The 14,054-nt window shown below is 34.6% G+C and overlaps 1 protein-coding gene and 1 long non-coding RNA gene across 3 annotated transcripts; one reads left to right on the top strand and one right to left on the bottom strand.

Moving 5' to 3' along the window:
• The first annotated feature begins 2,675 nt into the window (after positions 1–2,675).
• LOC143042185 (uncharacterized) lies at positions 2,676–5,727 on the top strand. The gene is made up of 3 exons (XR_012967900.1): positions 2,676–2,840; positions 4,520–4,723; positions 5,420–5,727. It is a non-coding gene; the product is annotated as an uncharacterized LOC143042185 (long non-coding RNA).
• Positions 5,728–5,943: 216 nt separating this feature from the next.
• On the bottom strand, positions 5,944–14,054 carry LOC143042183 (uncharacterized). 2 transcript variants are annotated; one of them, XM_076214453.1, is made up of 3 exons: positions 7,016–14,054; positions 6,467–6,587; positions 5,944–6,048 (listed from the first exon to the last, which is right to left on the bottom strand). In XM_076214453.1, the coding sequence occupies exon 1, from the start codon at positions 13,130–13,132 to the stop codon at positions 7,595–7,597; it is 5,538 nt and encodes a 1,845-aa protein (XP_076070568.1). In that variant the 5' UTR covers positions 13,133–14,054; the 3' UTR covers positions 5,944–6,048; positions 6,467–6,587; positions 7,016–7,594. The 2 variants fall into 2 exon arrangements, with proteins under 2 accessions (XP_076070568.1, XP_076070567.1); XM_076214452.1 differs by having other exon boundaries at positions 5,944–6,587.

Below are 14,054 nucleotides of genomic sequence, written 5' to 3'. Positions count from 1 at the left end.
CAGAAAGAAAAAAACGCCTCACAACAAAATTATAAACAAATAAACAAATAAACATGTAACAAATTTTCTTCTATTGATATCAAATTAATTAAAATGAAACCAGAATTGACCCAACAATATCGTTTTAAAAAGCCGTAGTCTTGAACGAAAAACACAGTACTCAACGTAAAGTTTTATAATAGGTTACAAATAATTAATGAAAGACGTGTGAACTTAATTGTTTAATCAAAAAGACGTTGAAATGTTCGTATTTTGTGCAATTGAAAATTTAAGGACATGACTTATATTCATATAAGAAATCAGACGATACCAAGAGAATAATTTAATCTTCTAGTGCAACACTTACAAGTCGGAAGAACAAAGACGGAAAACAAACAAAAAATAAAAAAATTATGCCCCAAAAATTACTCAGTAACTTAAAAATTCTAACATTTATCTTAAAATAAGTAAAAATTATGTCATTCAACTCCCAGTTTTCAACTTTTTCTACATGTGCAGAAAATAAACAGGTGTCTTCTATTCCGTCCGCAATTTATGGGAAAACTAAATCTAAATTTAGAACCATATTGAAATTGAAAGTACACATGTAAATATAACCAATCGGAACAACTAGGCCTTTCGGGTTGCACGAAGAAATACTGCGTAGCGAGAATGGCCGAGTAGTTACGATTGAAAATATAACATGTCATTTCTTCTTTCACAAATTCCAATTTCGAAGAGATATATAGCGAATTCTGTTTTCTTTTATTGTGCCTGTGTGCATCATTCAAAATTAGAGAATGTAATTTTGAAGTATCAAGTCTCAATTCAAGATTAATAATGAATAGGATATAGAATTACGAGGGGGGGGAGGGGGTAGGACCTTTATCGGAACTCCGGGATCCGGGAATTCTTTTTCCGAATTTCGGGTGGGAATTGACTTTTTTTTAATTCGGGACCTCGCCGGATTTCGTGTTTTTAAGCCCGGGATTTCAAGATCTGGATCCCTCCTCCCCTCCTCCCTCTATTACGGTTAAAGAAAATAGGTCAGGGAAGTTTTGTGATACTTGTAACTGCAATTTAATATTCAGTGGAATGAGCGGTGAAATGTGTTCAGACTATTACATTTCGATGTTTTTTAAATTTAACCAAAGTTTACTGCAAGGTGTGTTTAACGACCTCGATGATTATCCATGAGGATCTCGCACTCGGTCAGCTCTAAGTTTTCACCTAGTTCATTATCATTCAAGAATTTAGAAGACTGTGGTTACTAGTCTTATAATATGAGATTTTGGAGTTCATATAATTAACATTCAACGTTTTTTATCGAATATTTCAAGGCTTTTTGACTATCAATGTTGACCCCCCCCCCCCTTTTTCCAATTGATTGGATAAAACGAATGGATTGCCGCCCCTATTTCAAACTGAAGTCCTATAAACTGACTGGTATTCGAATTTGTTAAAAGAAATAATTGGTAACTCTATTGATTCAATACCGTAATGCCAAAAATTTGTTTCCGCGAATTCCGAACAGCTAGAAATAGAAGCCCTTTCCATGTCCGATTTTCTCCCACACGAGAAATGTAGCATTCGTACATCAGCTGAAAAATACGACTGAATTATTCGGGTTACAATTTGTGTAAATCCCGAATGCACATAAAAGTAAAGGTCCAGCCCGACTTTCGGAAATGGACTGTTGTAGATTTCAGATTGATTTCCAGAAATAAAAATCATACAAAAATGTTTCACGCAAATATTCGTCTTCAGACGTGTAAAGTTATACAACGGTTACTAGCGGTCTGGATTGTGATAAAAAGAAGCGCATGCGATGCATAAAATATATAATGTCGTGGCTCAGGGATGTGTTGAATTATAGAGATGCTTATAAATGCGGCACAAAGATAAGATTAATTTACCCAAATGTACTAAGAATTACCACACAACTTAAATTTACTTAAATATTGATTTGTTATCCTGTGCCAGACCGATGGCAGATATTCTGAGAAGAGACGTTGATGAAATGAAGTTTTATGAGAACAAAGATTTTGAAAACACGTCGCAGTGTTTAGATTTTAACAAAAATTAAGGCACCGAAGTCGAAAATAGTTCTAGTTTATAATGAAGAAAATGTCAACCGTTTTCTAGCTTGGCGATCTCCGCACGCACCCGAATATAATAGACAAATACAATACAATAGTACACAAAACGTAACATAAAGAACTTAAGACCGAGCAACACGAACTCCAACAAAACGGTATATATTTCATACAAGTATTACAGTAGGACAACCGGAAGCGCCTGAGTAAGGATTTCGGTGCTCAGTGATACGGTTCACTGGACGACGTTGTCAACACGTAATGGCGGCCATTATTTGACGTTGGATTTGGCATTCCACGCTGAAAAGTTGCATTTATGACATTCTTGGATGCTTAAACTTTATGCTAAGCAACAACAAAGGTAAAGGTTTATTCCAGATATTTCAGTTAATTATTATCAAATAAGTCGGATCCAAAGAAATGATTTAAACGGCAAAAATAAAATGTAAAATTATATCAAACATGAATCTAAAATCCAATATATCATCATTTCCTTTTCATATACTAGTATTGAATGAATTACATTCGGATTTCGATCTAAGGTATCCGCACTTGTCTCCGGAAATATTACACTCACACAAGTTGTCAACATCCGTTTTTAAACTGGTCAAGGTGTTCTTCGTTCTTCACGATCTCCATGGAAAATATTCACGCTTTCAGTTTCACTTTTTGCTCAGATAATAGAACATTGTAAACCTCTAACTGCAAATACTGACCAAATTGAATCAAATTCGAAAGCACGTATGATCCCGTTTCATGCCGATTGTAAGTTCTCTAAAAAGGGGGGTAATTTCTAGGCCCCAAAAATTGCAAAATATAGGCTACTTAGGCTACACGAATTTTGCTGAACGTCGTGGGTTCAACTCAAAAGTGGACCCACTTTTACTGTTGGCTATTTTATACCTGGTATAATATTTCATTTGGAAAAAAAATATTTGTGTCCCTAATTTCATATAATATGTACACCAAAATGTACATGTAATATTCATAAAAATTAAATCTTTCATAAACATAAAATACAAAGGGAAAGCGATTACAGGCACAGACTCCTCTTTCCCATATAAAAAAAAAAGATAGCCATCATGATACATCCTCTAAATTCATATCTCATATTTTAAAAGAAATTTACACATTGAAATAACTACTGAATTTCCATCCCATTTCAGAGCTTACACATGCATTAAAATGTATCCCCATGACCAGGAACTATTACAAATTTACGGTCTCACTAATTAGCGACAAGAAGAATTTTAGCGACAAGAAGAATTATTTTAGCGACAAGAAACTATTTAGCAACAAGAAGACATTTTTTTTCCTTAAAATTACTTATTCCAAATAAGTATTAAAAGAATATGCAAAAAAAAACAGTTTTAGCAACAAAAAATTTAATATTGATACAAAAAAAATTGATAAATTTATTTACATGATATTTTATCATTTATTATGTTTAACAGTATTACGTTTACCCTGTTTATTATGATATTACTTTTACTTGTTTTAGAACAATAATATATTTATCTTATAATTTGTTTTTTAAAATTCTCTTTGTACAAATTATAATAAACTTGCAGAAAATACAGACACAAATTGTGAAATACAAAGAACTGAAATCAGAGACATATATATGTCTCTGCTGAAATAAAAAAAATATCAATTTATTTCTGCCCGTATATTAAAAAAAAATTGAATGTATATATTTCTTTATATTTAATAAAAAAAAATGTGTTCTTGTCGCTAAATAGTCTTCTTGACGCTTCTTGTCGCTAATTAGTGAGACCCCAAATTTAATATGCCTGTACAGATTCTTTATATCCATTATGTTATATTATTCCTATAGGCTATAGTCATACATGTATATATATATATATATATACAAACTAATCATGCTAATTAGAAATGATAATCCATTGATAATATTAATTACTTTCAAAAAATGTACTCAAACTACATTAATATCATAATATTATCAAATTAATGGTGTTATGACAGTGGTGGTTCATGGATTTAAATTAAAACTAGGTTGTGAGTGCCCCCAAAATCAAGGATTTGTATACAAATCCTTGCCAAAATGTATAAAATTTCAGCTTGCATTTATTTATGTACACTATTATAATATGTTTTCTTTGCCTGTAACTTTTATGTATTGAGCAGAAATGCTAGAGGCATAATCATTTATAATACATTATAAATATATAAAATTGAGAATGGAAATGGGTAATGTGTCAAAGAAACCAAAGAGCAGACAACAGCTGACGGCCACCAATGGGTCTTCATTGGAGCAAGAAAATATGTTTTTTCTTGGTAATTTATTTGGCAAATTTTTATTCATGTGTTGATAATAACAATGCAAAATTAATTTTGCTTAATTTTGCTTTGAATAATTTAGTATAATTGATTTAGTAGATGTATGTACATTTGCTTGTACATTTGCTGTATATTTACAGGATGGAGAAGGATGTTCACTATGAATCAAAAATTCAAAACAGAGGACTTTTTATATATCAACAAAAACACTTGCAGAACATGCACATATATGATATACATACAGCAAGAAAACAGTAATCAAATGGAATGTCAAAGACAAGTAATGCTGAAAGCAAAATTATTTTGTTTAAAATAGAAAACAATATGACTAGAATATATTTAGGGTAAGTAATCCAAATGTGTCTGTTCAGGGTAACATCACTCAGTGGGTTATATACAATGCGCTATGATTTCAATCCCACAAATATGAAACAAACATGATAGACATTATGAATTAACACTATTTTGATAACTGAAAATATTTTACATTTAACAGTCAGATAAGAAAATTGGCAATGGAATAATTTTGGAATGGAAGTTAAAATTTATAGTTTATAGGTTCAAGAATTATACACAGACTTTAAGGCCAAATGGTATACTTTTAATAGTTTAAAGATTTTATACTACATGTATTATCTATTCTGTATAATTTCAAGATTGTTTCATTTGGATTTAAAACCTAATTTCAAGAATGAAGGGTACAGTAATTTAAAATTAATTTATAAAGATAAAACACAATATAAGGGAGTTAACTCTTACAAGATGTGCATCATATCCATGAGAATATCAGAAGTGTTTTTTAATAAAACTTTACCATTTTTTTCAGATAAGAGAATGTTAAGGATGTCTGCTTGTCATGTTTTGGAATTTTTGTCAGATTTTCGGAATCCTCTGATTTTATCCATTTGAATGCCTTAAAAAAATTTGGGTCAAAGATGCCCATAAAAATGAAATATAATATATTAAATTATCATTCATCATTACTTTTCAATTGAATCAACAAACTTTATTTAATAACAAAATATTTTTTTTATTTTCAGTACACAACACATCCTGTCAGAAGAATAATTTTACTGGAGGATTAAAATGTTGATACCTGGAATCAGCAATGTATATGAAATTTGTTATGAGAGATATATTCATGTACAGAATGGTAACTGAGGTGCTTCAAGTGTTTATTAGCAGACATTTTTGTTGAATTTATGCAGAATGGAATAAATGAAACTTAAACTGACTATGGGCTCAATGTGTAGTAAAAAGAGGATTTTGAAATATGCGAGACTCATCAACATTAAAATGTGCATAAGTGAAATGTCACCATATTTAGTAAAAAAAATCAGATTATTGACTCAGCTGTTTTCGTGAAAAAAAAGTTTCAGAGCAATATCACTGTTGTATAGTTAATAACTATAAGATTCCTCATTTTTGTCGAGTCTGCGACTTTGGTTGCAGAAAGCTCGACAAAGGGAAAGTGATCCAGCCGCTACAGCGACGGCGTTAGATAACTACTTAAAAGCTTTATATTTTAGAAGGTTAAAGACCTGGATGCTTCATCCTTGGTATATGTGTAAAAGGTGATTTCTGGACGGTCAAATAATAACAAGTCCATTTCATCTTAGTCTAGGGTTCTTTATTCAACAATGATGTAATCATATAATTATTATAAACCCTACAAAATATAACAAGATACATATTAAACACATTAATCTAAAAATACTATATCATACTGTGTTACAGTTATTATAACATTACTGCAGATCAACATAATATCAGAACATTGAATGTTTATAGTTCTTATACAATATCTATACACAAGGTGACATGACATGCCTGATGATAATTAACACTTGCAAATATTCACTCATCGTTCATATAAAATCATCAGCTTTGACAATCAAACATACAACTATAATGTCAAGATCATATAACACTATTTCAATTAACCAAATAGATATATGTAAATCCATATTCTACAAATAACCATAGCATATATATCAACGGTAGATAACTCTGTATTATATCAAATGTTCTTCACTGTCTTACATGAACACTATATATTATGCTATTTCAAGTATACATAAACTCACCAGTCTGTGGAACTGAGTTTAATAACTAACATCGACAGTCTACACAATACTAACAGTAACGATCTTCATACATGTCATACTTCTACAGTAATGGTAACAGAGGTTCACATCAAATATGGTTCTGTAAACAATGTATGACAATAATAAGTAATCTGACTTTAATATCTTAAAGGCATTATACAATTCATAATAAACTATACTGATCTTTATCTTTCATCTAGAATTTACAATTACAAATAAGTAATCTTATTTCAATACTAAAACATTAAGTACAAGTACAATTGTACTGTTAATTACATCACATTGGATATACCAATGTCATTTCATGACTACATGACAAAAGGTCAAGGTCATTCATAAAAATAGATTAAATCTCTCTTTCTAACATTTATACTAAAATCTCTCAAATAAATCAGATTCAAACAACACTCAAAACACACTCTTTCATAAGGCTGGGAATCTTACCAAAATGAATGTAATAAACATTCATTTCAAAGTTAAGGATCCAGTTCATCCAAGACACCTCAAAGAGTACAAAATGTAACTTACTATATAAAGTCATGATGTCCTGTTCCGGAATGAATTCCATCACTATACTAATCCATAGAACTTATGGAACTAATAATCAAACACAATATAAAGTCTATGAGCACAAAGTGCATCAAAACATACAAATATATCAGGATCACAACAAAGACATCAATCCTCCATTATTGTTTTCAAACCTACCACCAAACTGGGGGCAAGGCTTAATAAACCAATCAGAATACAAGAAAACCTATACACTCTAGTGAACAGTAAGTACTGATAGTAAAATCAATAATAGGTAAATGCTACAAGGTAAACAGTTAGATTTTATGGATCAATGAATAATCAATAGGCAATCAATAGAATAAAGGTAAACTTAAGTAAACTACTCTGCAAATGAAAGAATATAATTAATGGTGTCTCGGAATAACCTATAAAACATATAAAATATATAAATGATTAATATGATAAAAATCCACACTACCACATCCTCCCCTCTGTTGGAGAATGTCTTCCATGACATCACAAATATCTCTCCTCCTCCTGAGAAAAAAATATGACGTCCTCGTAATCAATACTGATCGTCTGTAAAATATGCCATCACTTCTCAGAGGCAATCTTCAAAAGGCTTGCTAGAATCTGATCCTCCATGCCTTTGAAAGTACCGCTAGAAGCAATATCCTTCAGATAATCGGCTCTACTCTTCCAGTCAGGTTGTGGCTGGCTCTTCTTGGATACTATAAAATCCTTATACTTCGTGGTAGCTGTCGATGTTCTGGCACGTACAGATCTTCTCGGTTCTATCCATGGTGCTTCAATGTCCGGTTGAGGGACATTATCTACTATTTCATCAACAGTGGCGTCTTGCCCAGGTTCCTCTGTATCATCAGATAATGTAGTGTCAGCTACTTGTTGATCGGTCTCTGACACTTCATTAGGTTCAAGTACTGGATCAACTGTATCAATCTCTTCAGATGGAAGGTCGTCACCCTCAATTCCAGTATCTTGCTGTTCAGCAACGTGTTCCTGATCGTCATCATCCTCGTCCTGAACGGTATCATCATCATCCTGAGTTTCTAACTCATCAATAGTACTGTGTGGAGCACTTAAGTCTTCAACGTCAGGTTCTGTAACCACATAAACCAAATAATCATCATCACTTTCTTCATCAGAACTTGTCAGAGTGCTATCATGAAGGCTTGGCGTTGGTTGTGGATCTGCTTCTCTATTCTTCCTGGGTCTTAATCGTGGTGCAGGAGTAGGTCTAGGCTTCTCCTTTTCTTCATCCTCATTGATGGAAACTGAACCAATAGGCAGCAGAAGGTTCCTATGCAAGGTTCTCTTTCTTCCATGTCCGCTTTCCTTCCTCACTGTAAAGACTGGGATAGTGGAATTAGGTTGTTCTAATATGACGTAGCTGTCATTCTCCCACTTATCAGATAGCTTGTGCTTTCCATCGAAACTCAGAATCTTTACGAGTACTCGGTCGCCTGGATGTAATATGGCTCCACGCACTTTGTTGTCATAATGTTTCTTCTGACGTCCTTGAGCTATCTTTGCTGAATTCGTAGCTAACTCATACGATTTCTTCAGTCTTTCTTTTAAATTCTCAACATACTTCGTATTTGTCTTCTGTTCTTTCGTTGTTTCTATTCCTAGTGCAAGATCTATAGGCAGGCGTGGTTCTCTGCCAAACATCAGAGCAAATGGTGAAAATCCTGTCGTTTCCTGTTTTGTGCTGTTGTAGGCGTGAACAATTGGACCAAGGTATGATTTCCAATCGGCTTTCTGGTGATTCTGTAGTGTGCCAAGCATACTTAATAATGTGCGATTGAAACGTTTGCATTGGCCATTACCCATGGGATGGTATGGTGTTGTTCTTGACTTCTTGACACCAGTTATACTGCAAAGTTCTTTCATCAAACGACTTTCAAAGTTTCCTCCTTGGTCCGAGTGTATGCGTTCTGGAAGATTATAGTGTACCACGTAGTTATTAAAGAACGCTTCTGCTGTTGTTTTTGCACTCATGTTCCTAGTTGGTATCGCCTGTGCGTATCTTGTAAAATGGTCAGTTATTACCAAGATGTGCTGGAAACCACCTTTTGAAAGTTCTAGTGTAAGGAAATCCATACAAACTATTTCCATTGGTTGTGTTGTTCGGATGTTCGTCAATGGAGCTCTTTGGTTGGGTAGCTGTTTTCTTTTTAAACATCTTGGGCATTTCTTAATCCATTCTTCAATATCCTTTGTCATTCCATGCCAATAAAATCTATCCTTCACTAAAGATGTTGTCCTATCACGACCTTGATGACCCATGTCGTTGTGAAGTGAACGGAGTATAGATGGTATCTGTAAGCTTGGTAAGACAAGCTGATCTTTTGTGTCTCCATTAACAGTTGTTCTACGGTAAAGGATTCCATTCTGTATAACCAGTTTGTCAAAGTTGGCGAATAGCTGGTTATGCGCAGGTGAAGACGGTATATCTTCCTTTCGTGGTTTCTGTCCATGCGATAGATAATTTATCCAAGTTCTTATCACTGGATCACGTAGTTGCTCTTCTCTGATGTCGATCTTTTTGGTTGATGCTGTATCCACTTTACTAGCAAGATCATTTGTAGTTACTGCAAGGCATTCTACATATGGTTGTCGTTGTATCGAACTACAAATAGCTTTCACACTTTCCGTTGAGATGTTTGTTGAATCTTTAATACGCTCTTGGACATCTTGTATGCAATCTTGTTGACTGATAATAGCCGGTAATCTAGATAATCCATCAGCGTCGGCGTTGTTACGGCCTGGTCTGTATATGATGTTAAAATCAAAGGCAGCTAAAGCAGCAATCCATCTGTGACCTGTCGCATCAAGCTTCGCAGACGTCAATACGTATGTCAATGGATTATTATCTGTGTAGACGGTGAACTTGTTTCCCTGAAGATAATCTCCAAACTTCTCTGTAACTGCCCACTTTAGTGCTAGGAATTCCTGTTTATGGACTGGGTAATTCCGTTCTGTCTTTGAGAGATCTCGGCTGGCATAGGCTATAACTCTCTTGTGTTCTCCCTGTTGCTGGTATAAAACGGCTCCAAGTCCTGTCTGACATGCATCTGTGTGCACTTCGAAAGGCTTCTTGTAGTCAGGAAAACCAAGAATCGGCGGTGATGACAAGTGCGACTTCAATGTCTCAAAAGCTTCATTCTGTTCTTTGTTCCAGTGCCAAGATGTTGGTTCTGTTGGTTTCTTCTTTCCTCGTGTCTTCTTCTTACAAGTTATTGGCATCAAGTCTGTTAATGGTCGTGCTATCTTCGAAAAATCCCTGATAAATTTCCTGTAATAGCCAACAAATCCCAGGAACTGGCGTACTTCTTCTGGAGTCCTTGGTCTTGGCCAGTTGGCTACTTTTTCTACTTTCTCAGGATCTGGCTCTACACCATCAGCAGAAACAATGTGTCCGATGTACTTTACTCTTCTCTGTAAGAATGAACATTTCTTAGGTGATAGCTTAAGTCCTACATCACGGAGTCGCTGAAAAATTCTTTCTAGGCGTACAAGGTGTTCATCTATGGACTTCGAGAAGATAATAAGATCATCTAGGTAGATGTAACATATACGTGTGTGTAAATCACCTAAGCATTCTTCCATGAGTCGTTGGTACGTAGCTGGTGCGTTGGAGAGTCCAAATGGAAGTCTGTTAAATTCGAAAAATCCTAACGGTCCAACTGTGAAGGCGGTGCGTTGTTTATGTTCCTCCTCGATCTCCACTTGATGGTACCCGCTCTTCATATCTAGCACTGTAAAATATGTGTTGCCTCCTAAGGAATCCAGAATCACTTCAATGCGGGGAAGCGCATATGAATCTTTAATGGTCTTTAGGTTGAGCTGACGGTAGTCTACACACATTCTAAGCTTTCCGTCCTTCTTACGTACTAATACCACATTTGATGACCAGGGTGAATGGGATCTTCTTATCACTCCTGCTGATAACAGTTGTTGCAAATGGTTACGTACTTCTTCTAGCATAGATGGTGGTATTCGTCTGTGACGCTGCTTAAAGGGAACATTGTCTATCAAATCGATACGGTGACGTACTGCTGAAGTGTGTCCAATATCATCGTCTCCTTTAGAAAATATATCTTGGTATCTGTGTATGAGCTCTTTTTCTCTTTCATAGTCATCATCAGTTAAATCATCCATCGGTAATTTAATGGCCTTCATAATATCTTTAAATTCTTTTTCCTCCGGTGTAACAATATCTTCAATGTCAACTGGTTGAATTTCGCAAATGAGAGCTCGTGGTTGTAGTGTAACGGTTCTTGTTGTGACGTTTGATATGTTTATGGGTATACTTCCTCGTTGTTGACAATCGTAAGTAATTACTGTTGGCATGATATCTAAATCTTCTGGTAAAGCTGAATTAAAAGTTGGTTGTAGTATAGCACACATTTGTTGTTGTTGAAGCTGTTTGTCTAAATATCCATTGATTACAACTTGAGAGTTAGCTGGTATAGTAATCGAGTGTGTTTCAGCGGATTTCACAACTGCTAATCGGTTATGACATCTTTCCAAATCCTTGTTTCTCAGATTCATGCATCGGAATGCCAAATACCATGGAGTGTGTAGATTAGCTTCTTGTAAATACCTTGGTCCAGTGTTCTGTTCTACCTCCTGCATTACAACTGACATGATGTTTGTGCCTATCAATAATGGCACGGTTGTGTTGTATTCGCTGTCCGGTATTACTAGAAATATGCCTGGATATGATGATCTCATAGAAGATATTCCATGTAGTTGAAGGTCTGCTTCGATATAACCAAGATAAGGCATTGATAGTCCGTCTGCACATTCTATCTTCCATATACGGGTAAGTGATTCAATCGGTGTAGATCTCATGTGTCTGTTGTAAAATGACTCACTGATGGTTGAAACCGATGATCCTGTATCTAGCAATGCTTTTGTATCTATTCCATTTATTCTGATGGAAACTTCATTTGCCGGTCCGCATAATCTGTCTTCTTTGTTGTAAGAGGTTGGTGTTGGTTGATACTCATTTGTGACTAATTGATAATTCATGGCTCGATCAAATTTCCTAGAGTTATCCAGTCTTACTTTACATCCAATGGCAATATGGCCAAGTTGTCCGCATCTCCAACATGTTTTCTGATGTTTCTCTTTTCTCTTATTCATATCCAATGGTCTATATGCTATAGTTTCATCACGTGTTTGGTGTATCAGATCTGTCCTGTTATGCGTACTGTTGTTGATCAATTGCTCTTGTCGTTTTTCTAAAAGTTCAATCTGTGACATCAATTGCTTGACTACGGTCTCCAGTTCGTTCTTATCCTGTTTCCTTGGTACATTTGCTCTCTTAGCTGGTGTTGGTTTCTTTTCAACTGGAGGTGTGTTCTCTTTAGTATATTCCTTCTGTTGATGTTCCAATTCTCGGATCGCCAATAAAAGATGGTTGTAATCCTTGATCGTATCAAACTTGTATCCTGATATTCTTTTGAGTTCCGGTTTTAATCCTTTCCAAAACATTGATCGTAACATATCTTCTACATCTTCCTCATAAATCTTTCCTTGTCGGCGTGCTTTGTTGTAAATGTCTTCTAGGCGACATCCCCAAGTGGAAACATCTTCATCTTGTTCCTGTCTGGCTGTGTAAAACTGTGCCAATAACGCTTCCTTTGGATCTACAATTCCATAAATGCTATCCATCTTGTCAATGATGTCGTCGACAGTAGCTTTAGGGCCTAATCGCATGACTATCTTGCTAGGTTCTCCTCTTAGTGAACGTCTAATGGCCTGAGCAATAACTTCATGTGCGTAGTTCTCTATGATGAGACATAACACTTGATACCTCCATACTTCATAGGTGTTGTCTCCTTTATTGTCCCCGGAGAAGGTAGGAATCCTTGGTATATATCCAGTATATAATGATTTCTGTGTTGAGAACTCCTTCATCCAATCTTTAAATGCACCTGGAGATTCTGCATTTGGCTTCATATGCATGTCTTTGAAGGCAGCAATGATGTTCCGAACTTCCTCTTCTGTTAAATCAACTGATGTATCCATGATAATAGACAACTGATAAAAAATCAGTGTAAGAAAAAATAATCTGAAAGTAATGTTCTCAAAAGTCATGAGAACTAATCCTAAAATAAATACCAAATATGTTAAGTACCTACAATTAACGAAAAATAAGAATTAGAATGGTGAAAGCAATGACAGTAACCTGAAATAAGAATTGCCTGATTAACTATGTATGCATATACCAAATAACACTAATCTAATATGACAAAGTAATAAAACTGAATACTCACCCCTGCTTTGTAATTCATCTGTGTCTTCAATCACACATTCACTGTCTTACCTATGTGTGATCACAATAAGTCAATATGTGGACACCCAAAAGATATACCTAGTAGCAAGAACAAGAACTACAAAGATGTACAACTATTCAAACTCAGTCTCAAACACCAGTCACAATGACAACACTAAACAAACCAAACCAATAAGTACCTGGTTCTTACAACTTCTGGTTGCTAATCAAAGTAATCCTGGTCTTCGTGATCTTAAGTTTATACTTACTTAATGTGGATTCCTATTTCCACTATAAGCTTAAATACTTCTGACAGATGAACACTAAACCGAAAGGACAACTACAACTGGGTATGTCTTACTTATTTACTAACCTGTTGTATTAGGATATCTCAGTTTATGTAGTGCTACATGTATAATATGGCTTATTATACTTCTAGTGTTCTGCTATAATGTGCCTTTTACCTGATGGTTACCTCAAAAAGTCTTATGTAATGCTAAATGGGACTCATTTTCGCTCACTTTTACATATACATATTTTATTCTTTATTACACAATTATAGAAATATCAATTTATATCTATATTGACACAATTTCAGATATAACAATATGACACAATGTAATTACAATATAGTTTCACCTAGTAACTAGTACAGTGTTACTCCAAATAACAATTAATAGAAATTCCAAAGAAAATGAATAGGCTCAAATTTTGAATGAAAAATGAGCGGAAACGAAATTTAAA

Source organism: Mytilus galloprovincialis, chromosome 8 (assembly GCF_965363235.1).
Source record: "Mytilus galloprovincialis chromosome 8, xbMytGall1.hap1.1, whole genome shotgun sequence".
Taxonomy (NCBI): domain Eukaryota; kingdom Metazoa; phylum Mollusca; class Bivalvia; order Mytilida; family Mytilidae; genus Mytilus; species Mytilus galloprovincialis.
This window is presented reverse-complemented; position numbering and strand designations above follow the sequence as displayed.